This window comes from Arctopsyche grandis, chromosome 3 (genome assembly GCF_051622035.1).
Source record: "Arctopsyche grandis isolate Sample6627 chromosome 3, ASM5162203v2, whole genome shotgun sequence".
Taxonomy (NCBI): Eukaryota; Metazoa; Arthropoda; class Insecta; order Trichoptera; family Hydropsychidae; genus Arctopsyche; species Arctopsyche grandis.
The window spans coordinates 36,390,738-36,408,332 of NC_135357.1; the positions used below are offsets into that span (position 1 = coordinate 36,390,738).

The 17,595-nt window shown below is 44.1% G+C and overlaps 5 protein-coding genes across 5 annotated transcripts; 2 read left to right on the forward strand and 3 right to left on the reverse strand.

Moving 5' to 3' along the window:
* Positions 1-277: 277 nt before the first annotated feature.
* On the reverse strand, positions 278-614 carry LOC143909557 (histone H4). Its single transcript, XM_077427600.1, has one exon. It carries the CDS (start codon positions 587-589, stop codon positions 278-280), a length of 312 nt encoding a protein of 103 aa, XP_077283726.1. The 5' UTR covers positions 590-614.
* A 2,264-nt stretch (positions 615-2,878) lies between these two features.
* LOC143923214 (histone H3) lies at positions 2,879-3,290 on the forward strand. Its single transcript, XM_077446771.1, has one exon. It carries the CDS (start codon positions 2,879-2,881, stop codon positions 3,287-3,289), a length of 411 nt encoding a protein of 136 aa, XP_077302897.1. The 3' UTR covers position 3,290.
* Positions 3,291-4,614: 1,324 nt separating this feature from the next.
* Positions 4,615-5,020, reverse strand: LOC143909009 (histone H2A-like). Its single transcript, XM_077426889.1, has one exon. It carries the CDS (start codon positions 5,018-5,020, stop codon positions 4,646-4,648), a length of 375 nt encoding a protein of 124 aa, XP_077283015.1. The 3' UTR covers positions 4,615-4,645.
* A 267-nt stretch (positions 5,021-5,287) lies between these two features.
* LOC143909245 (histone H2B-like) lies at positions 5,288-5,545 on the forward strand. Its single transcript, XM_077427153.1, has one exon. The coding sequence runs from the start codon at positions 5,288-5,290 to the stop codon at positions 5,543-5,545; it is 258 nt and encodes an 85-aa protein (XP_077283279.1).
* A 2,744-nt stretch (positions 5,546-8,289) lies between these two features.
* LOC143909598 (histone H1-like) lies at positions 8,290-8,992 on the reverse strand. Its single transcript, XM_077427655.1, has one exon. It carries the CDS (start codon positions 8,961-8,963, stop codon positions 8,298-8,300), a length of 666 nt encoding a protein of 221 aa, XP_077283781.1. The 5' UTR covers positions 8,964-8,992; the 3' UTR covers positions 8,290-8,297.
* Between the last annotated feature and the right edge of the window lie 8,603 nt (positions 8,993-17,595).

Sequence of the window (17,595 nt, forward strand, 5' to 3'; positions counted from 1 at the left end):
AATAATATGCTAAAATGAAATTGAGATGTTGTTCGTTCACCAATAAGTTAAGACAAGGTCATCATAATCCTAATGAAATAAATTTATTTACCGATATATCGCTTACAGCGTAAATGTACGCAAGGTAGTAGCTTGATAAATTTTATTAAGCGTAATCTGTAATGTAAATATCAAATATGTAGCTCAGATGAAAGTCTAGAACCGAAAACTTTGTAAATGGTTTGGTGGCCCTGAAAAGGGCCTTTTTTTTGTTTACGATGTCAATTCAGTTATTTGTTTAACCGCCGAATCCGTAGAGGGTGCGACCTTGTCTCTTGAGAGCGTAGACCACGTCCATGGCAGTGACGGTTTTGCGCTTGGCGTGCTCGGTGTAGGTGACGGCATCCCTGATCACGTTTTCTAGGAACACCTTGAGAACGCCTCGGGTCTCTTCGTAGATCAGACCCGAGATACGCTTGACTCCTCCACGGCGGGCGAGACGTCTGATGGCGGGTTTGGTGATGCCCTGGATGTTGTCTCGCAACACCTTCCTGTGACGTTTAGCGCCTCCTTTTCCCAACCCCTTTCCTCCCTTTCCGCGACCAGTCATCTTGAATCAGTGAAGTGTCGGTCGAACGAGAGTGAGAGCTAGACAGACGTCCGAACAGGACGAACTCTGGCGAGCGAATGAGTCTCAAGTAGTTGTGGCTGCGTTTTAACGATAGTTTATAGGGAGTGCCACTCCCTTAACCTATCCATCGAACGTGTTGTATGGGATCGGACTCTCGGTGATGTTTGTGGTGCGGGCTGGCGGCTGCTCGCTTATGGGGTGTTTGTCGATCTGGAACACTAAGCAAAATTAGTGCAACATCTGTGGGATACTGTCGGGGTTAGTGTGTTAGTGGGTGGTTAACGGGTATGGACCGTTTGGAGGTGGTTGAGTCTGGTTAATTAAATTGGGTGCTATTTTAGCCTATACCCATCTTCAGAATGTCGATGGGTCTTTGGTTGGACGTGAGTTTGGTCACACTGAGGGAATTGATCAGGGGATTGTCTATTTTGCCGAGAGACTTGAAGTAGTTCACGGCAAGTTTGTGTACGTGTTTGTCGAGGTAGTCAATGCTTAGGTCATTGTGAATTATAGTGTTTCTTGTGTACCAGTCGTAGTTGCCCGTGGCACGCAAGAATTTGTTTTGAATTGTCTGTAGTCTGAGTATGGATCTGTTGGAGATGGTAGTGTGAGCCCACACGGGGCTCGCGTACGTGATTTGTGGGCGGATGATGGATTTATACAGCAAGCACTTGTTTTTAAGCGAGAGCTTGCTGTTTGGTTTGCATAGTGGGTAAAGCTTTGACGCAACTGCCCTAGCTTTACGCACCGCGTTAGTGATGTGGGGTCTCCAGGTTAATTTGCGGTCGATTATTACCCCCAGGTAGCGGGTAGACGTGGTCCAGTTGACTGGTTTGTCGTTTATAATGACTGGCTTGGCTGGTTTGCACCGTTTTTTACGTCTGGAGAAGAATATTGCCTGACTTTTATCCGGGTTGATTTTCATCAGCCATTTATCGTACCACGCTACCAGTTGGTCCGAGTACTTCTGGAGGGCGAGCGAGACTCCCTTGGGGCCGACGGAGCTCGCTAAGATGGCCGTGTCGTCGGCGTACTGTGCGATGTTTGTGTACCTATGTGTTGGAGTGGGTATGTCGTGTGTGTAAAGGTTGAATAGCGTGGGGCCGAGGAAATGCCACCGTTCGAGAGCGCACCATACTTATAAATATTCAGCGCTCAGCGCATACACGTTATGACACGTAAACATGTATAGTCATTGGTCAAGGAGTCGGGTGCAGCCATTGGCCGCAACGCCCGACTCCACCATTGGTCGGCGTCACCATGACGTCACCGGTCTACGGGGCGTCTCTCTATGTAACGTTACAATATATTTCAAAAAAGGTCTTTTCTCTTTATCTGTATGTAATCGACTGGGACCTTTTCGAATTTGTAACTGTTCAAAACAATTTTCAAGATTTGTATAATTTTTGAAAAAATTATATGACTTTTTAAATTTCTAACGGGTTTCCGGAAACCATTAAGGTGACACCACTGAAAGCAGGTATAAAAACCCAAAATCACCACTCAAAATAACTATCGCCGATGATTTCGAGATTTGTAAAGGTGTGTTTAGACTCTCTAATATATCTTGCAACAATATAAAATAAACAAAAGAAGTCTATTGATGAATGTGTTGTTCCAAAACTAGTTGCATCTTCTTAATTTTTGTTAAAATGTAATGCTCACAATCCACATATGTGCCAAGGCACAATCTAAAATACTCAGTAGTTAGGGATTTCCATCGAGAAATTCTGCTATAGTTATAAATTGAGAAATTCCGGTCTAAGCCAGTCTTTATAAACATTGACACGGATTACACGAACCATGTTCAATACTACCTGGAAAGGCTTTTAGCGGTAAGTATTCTTATTTATTTTTTATATACTCAAAAAACAAAGCCTATCGCCGTATATTTCAAGCTTATGGACCCATTGGAAAAACGCCAATCGGCGTTGCTCAACATTCAAAGGGTTAATACGAATCGAAAAAAAAAGTTTAATTGTAACATCAAGGATATAAAATGTTTATATTTAATATCTAAGCAGGTACTATATTAAGTTCATATGTTAAAATATAAATATATTTTATTATTGAATGCAAAATAAATTCTGCATCATGTATCTTCTCAGTTTGAGAGCTACTGTAAAAGCGCACCAGGTGGTAGCGTTTGCCGCCCAAACTGACCAATCACAGCACTCGCATATGCTATAAATATTTGTGCAATGCGGCTGAGATCGCATTCGACGTTCGTCTTTCGCTCGGATAAGACGTTCTTCAGCACCCTTGACAATGGCCCGTACCAAGCAGACTGCCCGTAAATCCACTGGAGGAAAGGCTCCCCGCAAACAACTGGCCACGAAAGCCGCTCGCAAGAGTGCGCCCGCCACCGGAGGAGTGAAGAAGCCCCATCGTTATCGTCCCGGAACAGTCGCGCTCCGAGAGATCCGTCGCTACCAGAAGAGCACTGAACTGCTCATCCGCAAACTGCCTTTCCAGCGCCTGGTTCGTGAGATCGCCCAAGACTTCAAGACCGACTTGCGTTTCCAGAGCTCTGCTGTTATGGCTCTCCAGGAAGCTAGCGAGGCTTACCTCGTCGGTCTCTTTGAAGATACCAACTTGTGCGCAATCCACGCCAAGCGCGTCACCATCATGCCCAAGGACATTCAATTGGCCAGACGTATCCGCGGAGAACGCGCCTAAATATCTACTGACCTACTATTAAACAAAACGGCCCTTTTCAGGGCCACAAAAATTATATTTCGGATTTATTTATCATAATTTACAAATTTAGTTCAGTCGCGATTTTCTAATCTGAACGGCCATACAAAATCTATATTAAAAACTAGATTCTGTGTCACGGCCTGCACCTTCATCACATAAAATGCGTATGTGCATACGTATGTTGTTAGCCGGGTAGGGTTTGATCATCAACGTATGAAATAATAAATAAATCAGTATGTACGTTCATAGTGTATGAATTTCGCATTCAAATCAATTTAATGAAGTAAGCGCCGTTGGAATTAGTTTTCACAGTAACATCCGAATTCGTGTTTTTCATATGTGCGTCTCGTGGAAGTTCGTGATTTTTATTAAATATAAATTTATTAGTGGATTTTAGTTCAACAAAATTGGAGACTAATAGTTGGCATGTACTATTAATTATAGAACATCTTAAAGAGTCGGTGAATTTTTATTTACAACTTCGATTCCATAGCTCTTCGTTTTATTACAAGCCTCAGCTTGGTTTCGCTTTTTAGCGTCTATTTTTTCATTTTATTTTATTATTTCATTTTAAATACAACCTATTTACATATAATTTAGAATTAAGATGAAAGTATTACAAATCATGATAATTTAAAAGAAGCTAATAAAGAGACTTGTAAAAATTAGGAAAATAAAGACAATCGGAAAAACGTGAAATTTAAATTAACACTATGCTTGAACACTTTAGACAGACAAACTGCGATGACAGTTGCCAGTATAGCATAAGGTTCTAAATTACTTTTTATATTTTCTAAATTATTTGAAGAGTGGTATTCATATATCTCTAAGCGTTGAGCCTGTGATTATTGAAAAGATGTTAAATAATAACCATTTATGCAATTTTTGAACCGGCCACAACTGCATTAAAAATTCATTAAATTATTTTAATGAATTACAAAAAAATGGTTGTGATCAAGATAAGATCCGAGGTATTGGGATTTTAGTAAAATATGATACCAGTTGTATGGTTCCTGTAACGAACCACGTAACTCGTTCAAGCACCATTTCTTCGAAATTATTTCTATAATGAACGGGTAAAAGGGATATGTGATCTTACTATATATTGATATATGGTATATGTAAGATCGGATTGACTAATTTTAAATTTTTATTGTATCAGTATCCATTTGGACATTTGACGATTTTAACAAATAATCCCATCCATTTCGAAATTAATACGACAATTTTTGAATTGCAGTAACGAAAATATTGTCATGACCGAACAGACGTTTAAAAATATTGGTGGCCCTGAAAAGGGCCGTTTGATTGTGGGAAAACAGACTTGTGTGTCGCTTATGCCTTCTTTTCGGTCTTCTTGGGTAACAAGACGGCTTGGATGTTGGGCAGAACGCCTCCTTGAGCGATGGTCACTCCGGAGAGCAATTTGTTCAATTCTTCGTCGTTGCGGATGGCCAGTTGGAGATGGCGGGGGATGATTCTGGTCTTCTTGTTGTCGCGAGCGGCGTTTCCGGCCAACTCGAGGACTTCAGCGGCCAAATATTCCATGACGGCGGCCAAGTAGACGGGGGCTCCGGCTCCCACGCGCTCCGCGTAATTGCCTTTCCTCAGCAGACGATGGATCCTGCCCACGGGGAACTGCAGACCAGCTCGGCTGGAGCGCGACTTTGCCTTTCCCTTCACCTTGCCTCCTTTACCACGGCCGGACATGACGAGTTGGAGTTGTGTGTAGCGACGGAGTGAAAGCGAGCACGGTGCGGACTAGCGCACGGTGCGAGAGACGGCGAGCGAATGACAAAAATTTGGATCCGCGTGTATTTATCAACACGACCGCAACGTACACGCGTTTGTGCAATACAGACATCTGCCGTCGACGCGGAGGGGCGAAGTAACGATAACGAAAATTTTGCAGTTTGAAGCTCATTCTGAAGCGTTCTCTCGTATTGGCAGCGTCCCTTTGGATCACTGCGATACACGATGCCGCCCAAGACTAGTGGAAAGGCCGCCAAGAAATCTGGCGGCAAAGCCCAGAAGAACATCTCGAAGGGGGATGGAAAGAAGAAGAACAAGCGCAGGAGGAAGGAGAGTTACGCCATCTACATCTACAAGGTGTTGAAGCAGGTGCACCCCGACACCGGCATCTCGTCGAAGGCGATGAGCATCATGAATAGTTCCTGCTCCTCAGCAGACACTGTTTCCCAAGGTGGTCTCGTTCCGGCGTTCTTCGGTCGTTGAACACACTGGACGACTCCGAAAACACACAGCACGGTTTGGACTTTCTTCGGATCTGTCGAAATTCCTTCGGCTGACACTCGGTGTCCCAGAAATTCGACCTCGCGGCAGCACAATCGACACTTGTCTGCATTCAATTTAAGGCCGTCTGCCTGTATCCGTTCGAACACATTGTTTAAATGCACCATGTGTTCGTCGTAAGTTTTGCTGTGCACGATAATGTCGTCTAGATACACAAGGACATTGCTTATGTCACCGACCACTTTTGTCATTAACCGTACGAACGTCGCTGACGCGTTACACAACCCGAATGGCATCACTTTGAACTGAAACAGACCGAACTCTGTTACGAACGCTGTCTTCTCGCGGTCTTCTGGGGCGACCGGTACCTGCCAGAATCCGCTCTGCAGATCCAGTGTGCTGAAGTAGCTCGCTCCGTTCAACTGGTCGAAAGTGTCGTCGATCCTCGGGATGGGGTGTGAATCTATTTTGGTGATGGTGTTCAGTTTCCGGTAGTCCACGCACATCCTTAGCGACCCGTCCTTTTTGGCAACCGGAACTACCGGTGACGCCCACGGCCCGTGCCCCGGTAGTATCGCGCCCTGCTTCAGGAATTCGTCGATCATAGCGCGTACTTCCTCTTTCCGTGCTAGCGGTATCCTTCTCAGTCGGCACGACCAGCTGCTTTGTGTGACGTGTTCCCGCGGTGTACTCCCATCTCCGGTACAGCTTACTGCCTTCCACCTCCAATGCGTCCCATTGGGTCCACAGGATTTTCAATTCCTGCTCCTCAGCAGACACTGTTTCCCAAGGTGGTCTCGTTCCGGCGTTCTTCGGCTCCAGCTTCCGGACCCTCTTCTTACGACACAACCGGCTAATGTGGCCCGTTTGTCCGCAGTTCCAGCACGTTGGAGTAGTAGTAGCCGGTCGCGCTGTCTGGTCCGATGACACCCATCGTGGGGGTCGCACGGCCGGTCGAGATGGTCTGAACGCTCCCGCGTCGGGACGTACTGTTCTCGACGTTGGTTGTGCCGACCGTTGTTCCTTCGCTTCGAAGATGACGGCTTGTCGTGTTGCGTCGGCTCTGGTTATCACGTCCGCTGTAGTCGGGGTGATCCGGAGCGCGCCAAGTTTGGCCCGTAGACTGGGGTACGTGAAGGAGTTCGCCGCTATGCACACGGTCATGCGTTCGACTGCTTCGGCGTTCGTGTGGACGCCCTCCAGCATGTCTTCGCAGAGGGCTCGTATCGCGTCTACGTGGTCCGCGGATGGTTCTTCCGCACTCCATCTTCTCTGTTCCGCTGCCGCATGGCATGCAATCGGTGTGCCCTGTCGTCTGAAACGTTGTGCCAGCTCTTCCGTCAATTCGTCGTAGCTCAGCGTCGATGGCAGCTGTCTGGCGAAAATGGCGGCCGCACCTCGGAGTTGGCAGCACAGTCGGTCCTCCAGGTTCGTCGTCTCCTTGTTCAGCCGTGCAGCAAACTCGAAGTGGTTGAGGAAGTCCTTCCACCGTTCAGTACCGTCGAACGTGGTGTAGTCGTACCGGTGGGAATGTTGCCGCACCCCGTACGTGTCTCGCTGTGTGGTCCGCCTGTCCTCGTAACATACCTCTGATCTCATCGGTGGTTCTGGATGTACGTCGGCTTTCGGCTGCGTTGGTGTCGCAGACTTCTCCAAGGACTGCAAAAACGTGGCGAAGGTGTTTTGCAGGGACTGGACCTGCTCTTGGCAGCTCGCCATTCCCTGGCTTAGCTCCTTGTAGCTCGGCTCCGGTGTCCTTGGCACCCGGCTCCACGACACCCGGCTCCTCTGCTCCTCCCGTCTCCGTCCTCCGTTGCTCAGCTCCCCAGGGCTTTGTTCTCGATTCGGCTCCATTTCTTCCGGCAGCGATGAAGACCCCGAATCCGCACCTTTGTGGCTCCTTGTCTCAACCATGTAGATCCCACTTCTGACACCAGTGAAGAGTATTCAAAGGTAAGTGGAGTCAGGTCGAGGTACAAGAAAACACGCAGGCAGGTTCCAGGTCTTTATTGCTGCTCGTCCGGTGGAGATCTGGATCCGAATGCCACCGTTCGAGAGCGCACCATACTTATAAATATTCAGCGCTCAGCGCATACACGTTATGACACGTAAACAAGTATAGTCATTGGTCAAGGAGTCGGGTGCAGCCTTTGGCCGCAACGCCCGACTCCACCATTGGTCAACGTCACCATGACGTCACCGGTCTACGGGGCGTCTCTCTATGTAACGTTACAATATTATACAGCTTTTATCATAAAATTTATTGTTTATAAATAGATTGTATAAACATCTGCATACACATACCATTGATAATAAATCATTACTATTAAATAACCACAAATATTGAAGACAAAGTTATGTAATATTAATAGAAATCAGGTTCCATAATAAGTTCAAAATTGTAATTAATAGAAATATTAACGGCGCCATTGTTTCTTTGTAATAATGCAATAGATAATTGTATTAAACATTTTCAAACTTTTCAGTTCATATGTAGGATGATTTTTTTTAAATCAGAAACAGCATAACATGGGAAGCTGGTGAAAATATTAATTGACAAGATAATTTATGTTTTTCTCATTTTCTTAAAATTACTAAATACGAAATAATAAAACGAAACGAAGTTCGGATGTCAAAATATTAACCAACTTTATGTAAAAGAGTTTGGTAGCCCTGAAAAGGGCTTTTTAGATTGAGTTTTACGTCAATTGGCGTTGGTCGTAGTAATGCGAGATTACTTCTTAGCGGCCGTCCTCTTGATGGCCTTGCTCTTGGCGGCGACTCCGGCCTTCTTGGGTTTGGGCGCTTTGGGCTTCTTTGTCGGGGGCTTCGTGGTGGTCTTGGCCTTGGTGGGGGTTTTAGACTTGGCGGCCTTCTTAGCCGGAGAAGCGGCGGCAGTCGTTTTCTTGGCAGCGGCTTTCTTGGGCTTGGCTGCTGCGGCTGTAGTTTTCTTAGCTGCGGCGGGTTTGCGCTTCTGCACGCGTCCGGCTGCCTTGGCGGGGCTCTTAGCGGCGGCTGCGACTTTCTTGGGGGCGGCTTTGGTCTTCTTAGCGGCGGGGGCGCCCTTCGCTTTGGCCTCCAGTTTGAAACTTCCAGCAGCGCCTTTGCCTTTGGTGCGAACCAGAGCGCCAGAGTCGACCGCGCTCTTCAGGTACTTTCTGATGAAGGGAGCCAGCTTGTCCGTGTCCACCTTGTAATTGGCCGAGATGAACTTCTTGATGGCCTGGAGTGAGGATCCACCCCTTTCCTTGAGATCCGAGATAGCGTTGTTGACCATTTCCGAGGTCTTGGGATGAGTGGGCTTCTTCTGAGGCTTCTTGGCGGCGGCTGCGGCTTTGGACTTCTTGGCCGGAGTCACCGGGGCGGGAGAGGCTGCGACTGGAGATGCGGTGTCTGCCATTTTAGTTGTTTCCAGTTTGAGGATTGAAGACAGAGTTTGAGAGCGAGCGTTTCGAGCTGAGACGCGAGTGAATTTCGTCGTTGCACGATCCGGGCATTGAGCGCTCGACGGAGCTCGCCGAAATTACGCGATCGCCCTGTTCAGATTCTTCATCAAATCGTTCTCATTTCTACTTCGCTTCGTCCCAAAATTGCCAATTTTCTAAAAAACTGTTTAAATTAATCAGCATATATAAAGCGGTATTCATAAACGTGGATTTCATCTTCCTGAATACTAATACTGCAACGGAAAACATATTTTTATACGCAATTAGTAACCGTTTCAATTTGGGAATGCAATCTATTCGTTACGGGAAGTGTCATTAAATGTGAAATAAAATCCTAATCAATAAACTTACAATCAATATCACTATTTTATTAAATTCTCAAATACTCAATAAACCATTTCAAAAAGATTTCAACAATGCAAGTAATCAAATAGCGTATTAGGACAACATTGAAACGACCAATCGTAACACACGGAACAGTTACATCGGTCTCCAATACTTGACGTTTATTGTTTTCATTATTTATAGAAATATCTTTTATATGGAAATTATTTTTGAAATTTATTTATCACTGTTATAGAATTTTTAAATTCATTCATTTTTATGTTCTTTTCATTCATTTTTATATTCTTTTTATTAGCATTAAAATGGGTTTTCTCAGACAACGATGAAGAATGTATTCAACGTCACGTAATCTCGGCTAAAGAAGAAAACATTACTTACATCATAGAAAGACTGATGTTATTACAGATAGAAGCAAATCCGATAAATCTTAATATAATACCAATATATGCGTCTATAGCCGATGCTAACGAGCGACCACGTTATTCGCGGCCTCAAATATTCCACAAACAATCACAGAGGGGAAAATAGAAGGCAAACGGTGGCTTGGAAGAAAGAAGCTCTAGAAAACAGTTTTAATATTTATATACTTTTAAAATAATAATTAAAAATATGATGTGTATATAGTAAATAATTACAACTACAAACCTAAAATATAATAAAATGTTTATTATTAGAGACATATTTTAAAATTATATATGTACTTATATGATGACAGTTTAATTTCATAATCTTGATCATTTTTACGATTAACGGTACAAAATACCCTTTATACCAGGGAATCCGTACCCGCTTTATCTCTGCTTAGGTATTTAAAAAAGGTACTCAGAGAAAAAAAAAGCTTTCCAGAACGTATTCGTTTTATAAAAGATTTTATCAGTTCAAACAGATGTTTCAAAATATGCATGGTTTCTTATAAGGCGAAAGTAAAATTCAAATACTCTGGTAGCAGTTTTCAAAGAATTGGTCAATTTCTTAGAAAAGCCGACAGTGTTTGTACAAGCATTTCCTTTTAAGGTAAGCATTCTGATTTTAAAGTTATTCTTTGAAATTAACCATTTCCAAGATTAGTTCACTTATATGTTGTCGATTTCTGGTGATAGCGATAATTGATAACTTCAATTTTTGTTAGATATTCAAAATGTACACGTGCAAAATATAAATTGTGCCAGTTTTCCAAGAAGTCTTTATTTTTGATAAATTAAGGGAATCCCAAACGCGTCGTCCAAAAAGCAACGAACGAACATTTGGGTTTAACTACCTGGAATCTTGAAAGCCATATCTTCAACCGAAATTAAATAGATTAAAAAAGTTTAATTTTCAATTAACTTTTACGGATTTAAATCCATACAAACAGATACATACTTTTGAAATAGTACGTGTACTAATCAATCACGTAATCAGTGTACACACCAAAAAGAGATCTATTTTGTTGTCAAAATATTAACCAACTTATTCTAACAATGTACATACATTTGTATGAATGTGTTGATGATTAGATTAGAAGACCAAATATTTAATCGTTGTTCTGGATCTACTAAATATCGTCCCCTTTTCATTATAAAACCTTCTCGGTGGTTTTCAACAAGCTGAATATTGAGCTTATCCACAAATTAAAAGTGGCTCATTGGCTTTTCATGCTTTTAAGCTTATGTTGTTTGAATAAAATGTACGCATTGACGACTGCAACTTCTACGGCCCAAAAGAAAAGCTTGCGCCACCATTTCAATGTCTTAAGACAATGTATGATGAAGTATGGTGATCTGCTCTATCAACACCTGCCATATATTTGGTATAATTTATATAATTCAAGATCACGTCTGGTTTAACGATGTACATATTCTTCTATCCCACCTATTTTTATCCTTTTAACTACTTTAGATTCGTTAGAATGCCAATTACTCAGCATTGTCACCACTCTTTTGTCTTTCCAAGCGAGAACCATAGCACTGCACTTCCATATGATATTATTTCACCTTTTTTTATTTTGGATTTTTAATAGCTGTTTGCAATCGTTTCAGTCAAATGCGTTTATATTTTAAGCAATCTAAATTCCCAATAGAAAATACATGTTTTTGCTGTGAAATGCTAGTAGATAATAAATTCCAATTTTTAACTGAATCAGATGTTGAAGGTGTTTGATTGATGGGCGCGGAAGGTATTATATTTTGCAAAATAACCTCTTAATTATTAAAATTAATTTGCGTACCTCCTTCTATTGGGCGTAATGATGTCACTTCCACTATTCGAATCACTACAATTAGGTAATTTCTGGAAAATTCTCACAGTTTTGAATGAATGCGGTATAATTAGGATTGCCATACGTCCCGTATATACGGGACATGTCCCGTATTTCACTACTCGGTCCCGTATTACAATTTGTCCCCTATTTGTCCCGTTTTCTCCCTAAACTCTGCGTGAGAGAATCGGCGCGGCAAGGATCTGTACCACCAAAAGCCCTTAAAGATTTTTTTCATGATCCAATGAGTGAAGTTTATTTTTGCTTCTTGCATTAACAGGTCAATACATTTGAATCTCAAATTAAAAAAATAGAAAAATCAAACATCACAGTCCTGGAAGTAAAGTCTTTATTAGAAGAGACAAAACGACATATGATCGAGAGAAAAAAATCAAATTTTATTGGAATGACGACTAAAAAAATCTTGAATCTCTTAAAGCTTGATTCTGTAAACAGTGCCAAAGTGGAAACTTTCGAAAAACAGACTGTCGATTTCTTTAACACTGCTGTGGAATACATTGATAAGTGGTCCCAATCATTCAAAAAATTTAATGTTTTCGATTGGATGACTCTCAAGCAAGTTCCTGAATGGGGGGAAATAGAACGAACCGTTGAATATTTGCAAGTAAGGAATATCAATATTGGAAACAATGAGCTTCTTTTCAACCAGTTCGTATATTTAAAAGATTATTTAAATAAAAATAATACCAACGAAAACTGGGAGACAACGGTGAAATTGAGTATGAAAGAGAAATGGCTAAAGTTTTTTAGAGATAGATACACACTAAAGACAGTTCAAAACAAATTCTTGCGTGCCGCGGGCAACTACGACTGGTACACTAGAAACACTATAATTCATGATGACCTAAACATTGACCACCTTGACGAACACATACACAAACTTGCCGTGAACTATTTCAAGTCTCTCGGCAAGATAGACAACCCCCTGATCAATTCCTTTAGTGAGACCAAACTCACGTTCAATCAAAGACCCATCGACATTTTGAAGATGGGTATAGGCTAAAATTTGTATTTAGTCAAATTTAATCAGAAAACCACCACCCAAACCTGTTAACCACCCACTAACACACTAACCCAGACAATATCCCACAGATGATGCACTAATTTTGCTTAGTGTTGCAGACTAAAAAAAAAATATACCACAAGCGAGCAGCTGCCAGCCCGCATTACAACATCAACGCGAACTGGATCAGATACAATACGATAGATCGATAGGCATGGAGTGAACTCCAAGGAACTATCTTTAAAATATTAACCACTACACTACTTTCACAGTATTTTTACCTTTACCAAAAGTAGTGTAACGTACGCCGCGGATTAAGCGAATAGAATCCCAGAGACTGTGACCGTTCAAAGATTATCTGTAACGGATATCTGTTAACGGATTAACTAAATGCATACCGTGCGACTGGTATAAGTGGGTTTTAAGGATTAGCGACAAGCTAAGTGCATGAAACAATGATTGCACTTCTCATACCGTGGGAATACATATCCGAATACGTGACTATACAGTAGGTAAACAGATTAGACGTCCTGAGAGATCTACCCCTTATAAGGCGATACTTAGGCGATATCAGGTAATTCTGGACGGAGCAGTGACAATGCGTGTATCTCCTTAATCATCAATAAATGCTGTGATACGACTGTTGGCCTTTTACTTGGATCCTCCACCCACCCCTACGCAACAGTAGTATGTATATAGTTTATCTTTATTTATGTATATACATATGCATATATAATGTGTGTATGTATATGGATGTATGAATGTGTATGTGTGTGTATGTATGTATATGTATTTATGTGTATTTGTATATTTATGTATGTATGTATGTGTATTTGTGTATGTATAGAAATAGTATATGTTTCTGTAATTGTCATTGGCCAAGAGGGAGCATTGGGTTTACATGTTAGGCCTTCCTGGTATAAATAAAAATAAAATAAAATAAACGCAAACGTTTTCATAGCCGTTCAATAGCATAAAATTTTGTTTTCTGAAACTTCTTATACATATTTCTTAAATTCATGGATTGCTGTGAGAATAACCATATTATCTATGTTCCATTAAAAATACTTTTTTACATTCAATTTTGTAATAATTTTTTCATCTCTTTGGAATAGGTATGCTACCCCTGACCATATGTACGACTATTTATAAAGGCGCTTCTGGAGACAAATTTTTCAGTCACCGCTCGGCCCTTGCAGTGCACGGTCGTTATCCGTAACCGCTACTGGCATCTGCCGCGCTGTCGAATAGCCATTGAACCGCTATCGCCATCTCGTATAACTAATTCATTTTAAGTGACAGTGAAAGTGACACAATAAACAAGCCCATATACAAGATGGGCAGTGTAGAGCGTAGTTTTAGTGATGGTGAAAATAGCGTCGACGACTGGCTCAATGTCCTGGAGCATAAACTCACAAATTTAATGGTGGGCGACTATACAGTCCAACTGAATGAGGAGCAATTGCACCTCATTCAGTCGGAACTTGCGGCTTTTGAAGCCGACCGAGAAGCCTCTTCCGTCCAAATGGCCAATTTTGCGATGGAAACCATGCTGAAGTTGACCATGGAATCGGCCACATCCTCTCGGACGTCTCCTCATAAAAACAGAGAGCCCAGAAGGGAACAGATAAGTGTACTAAACACACCATCACAAAGTACACACATACCAACACAGCCACAGCTGCCCGGATCCAAAAGGCTCGAGTTACTCGGGAACTCCGACTCCGACTCTGATTGCCAGCAATCAAACACTGACCCAATAAAGGTCACTGCCAAGTCCCCACCTGTACCACAACCTCGCAACAGGCAACTCCAATTGGAGGAGGAGTCTTACCCTGTGGGCATCGTCCGAAATCGGAAACAGTTCCGGAAGCCTCCACTGCTAGACACTCCTACAAGCACACAAACACGTAGACAACGCGCCCAAAATGCGGCTCAATTGTGGGAGTCCTACCCTGTGGGCATCGTCCGAAATTGGAAACATTTCCAGAAGCCTCCGCTGCTAGACACTCCTACAAGCACACAAACACGTCGACAACTCGCCCGAAATGCGGCCCAATTGGAGGAGGAGTCTTACCCTGTGGGCATCGTCCGAAATTGGAAACAGTTCCAGAAGCCTCCGCTGCTAGAAACTCCTACAAGCACACAAACACGTCGACAACTCGCCCGAAATGCGGCCCAATTGGAGGAGGAGTCTTACCCTGTGGGCATCGTCCGAAATTGGAAACAGTTCCAGAAGCCTCCGCTGCTAGACACTCCTACAAGCACACAAACACGTCGACAACTCGCCCGAAATGCGGCCCAATTTGAGGAGGAGTCTTACCCTGTGGGCATCGTCCGAAATTGGAAACAGTTCCAGAAGCCTCCACTGCTAGACACTCCTACAAGCACACAAACACGTAGACGACTCGCCCAAAATGCGGCCTCCATCGCCCCATCAGCAAACAAGCCCCGACAAACCTCTCGCACATCTCAAACCCTCACCCCGTCGGCAAACCGTGCTGCTACTTCATCACCTGATATTTTAGACATCGTTCTAACTCATAATTTTCCAGGCTCACAGTCCCTGACTGTCGTAAATGATATATCTTCCGACTATCACCCGGTCACAGAAGATCTGACCAACACAACCGTCACTCTAAACCTCACCCTCCGCACTACATCTAGGGAGAAATTCTCAAATCTCTTTCATCATATCGGTACTAACCCCCACTCGATTCACACCACCCAAGATATAGACTCCGCTATTGACATACTCACTGAAAAAATACAGTCGGCCGTGGACGCCAGTATCAATACCACACTTCACTCCCCCCCGCACTCGCAAGATTTACCCCCCGAAATTCGCGAGCTTATTCGTCTTAAGAATAGAGCTAGGAAGGCATTCAAAAGGAACAAGGACCCAATCCTTAAACAGCGAATGAATAGACTCCAACAAGACGTTAAAAACGCTATGTGGCGACTTCGCAACGATAAACGAGATACAAATTCAAAGAGCTATAATACGGGCCAATAACGCTGTCTACTCTATCAAATTTCAACCTGCAAAGCGACTTTTGCCAAGTGTTTGAAAGCTCCGCCAATAGCTGCCTCCAAATCCCAGCCCCCGTACCCATTGTCGCCACTTCGCCGCCAAAAAGGCCCCTGGCCCTGATGGAATTTCCAACAAAGCTCTAAAAAAACTCCCTCAAAAAGCCATCGCTGCACTCACAGCAATACTAAATGCCACCAACAGAATCTGCTATTTTCCGAGTCAATGGAAACTCGCCAATGTAATTCTTATCAGAAAACCCTTTTCGAACCCCTCCCTCGCAACAAGCTACAGACTTGCTATCAAACTTGCTATTCTCACTGAGTAAGATCATATATTACCGGATCTTAATCTCAACAACGAGATCGCAAAAATTGACCTTCTTCCAAAACACAATTTAGATCCCAACCTCCTGCCGTTCACCAGATTCACAGAGTCGTTGAAACCGGATAGATATTTCCAAAGCCTTCGATAAAGTCTGGCACTCAGGCTTCCTTTAAAACATGATTGCCACCAAAATCACCCCCCACTCTATACGATCCATCGCATCTTTCCTATGCGAAATTCCATTCCTGTGTTCAAGCCACTATAATCAGCACCCAGCGAGCAGCCGCCAACCCGCACAACCCCCACAACGTGAGCACTCTCTACGGAACAAAAAGGCCCTTTTCAGGGCCACCAGATCATTTTATGACATCGGTTTCATTTGAATTTATGTACAGCTGGCGGAGCGCAAATTATGGTTGTGTAACGTTACATAGAGAGACGCCCCGTAGACCGGTGACGTCATGGTGACGCCGACCAATTGTGGAGTCGGGCGTTGCGGCCAATGGCTACACCCGACTCCTTGACCAATGACTATACGGGTCATAACGTGCATGCGCTGAGCGCTGAATATTTATAAGTATGGTGCGCTCTCGAACGGTGGGATTCGGATCCTGACCTCCACCGGACGAGCAGCAATAAAGACCTGGAACCTGCCTGCGTGTTTTCTTGTACCTCGACCTGACTCCACTTACCTTTGAATACTCTTCACTGGTGTCAGAAGTGGGATCTACATGGTTGAGACAAGGAGCCACAAAGGTGCGGATTCGGGGTCTTCATCGCTGCCGGAAGAAATGGAGCCGAATCGAGAACAAAGCCCTGGTGAGCTGAGCAACGGAGGACGGAGACGGGAGGAGCAGAGGAGCCGGGTGTCGAGGAGCCGGGTGCCAAGGACACCGGAGCCGAGCTACAAGGAGCTAAGCCAGGGAATGGCGAGCTGCCAAGAGCAGGTCCAGTCCCTGCAAAACACCTTCGCCACGTTTTTGCAGTCCTGGGAGAAGTCTGCGACACCAACGCAGCCGAAAGCCGACGTACATCCAGAACCACCGAGGAGATCAGAGGTATGTTACGAGGACAGGCGGACCACACAGCGAGACACGTACGGGGTGCGGCAACATTCCCACCGGTACGACTACACCACGTTCGACGGTACTGAACGGTGGAAGGACTTCCTCAACCACTTCGAGTTTGCTGCACGGCTGAACAAGGAGACGACGAACCTGGAGGACCGACTGTGCTGCCAACTCCGAGGTGCGGCCGCCATTTTCGCCAGTCAGCTGCCATCGACGCTGAGCTACGACGAATTGACGGAAGAGCTGGCACAACGTTTCAGACGACAGGGCACACCGATTGCATGCCATGCGGCAGCGGAACAGAGAAGATGGAGTGCGGAAGAACCAGCCGCGGACCACGTAGACGCGATACGAGCCCTCTGCGAAGACATGCTGGAGGGCGTCCACACGAACGCCGAAGCAGTCGAACGCATGACCGTGTGCATAGCGGCGAACTCCTTCACGTACCCCAGTCTACGGGCCAAACTTGGCGCGCTCCGGATCACCCCGACTACAGCGGACGTGATAACCAGAGCCGACGCAACACGACAAGCCGTCATCTTCGAAGCGAAGG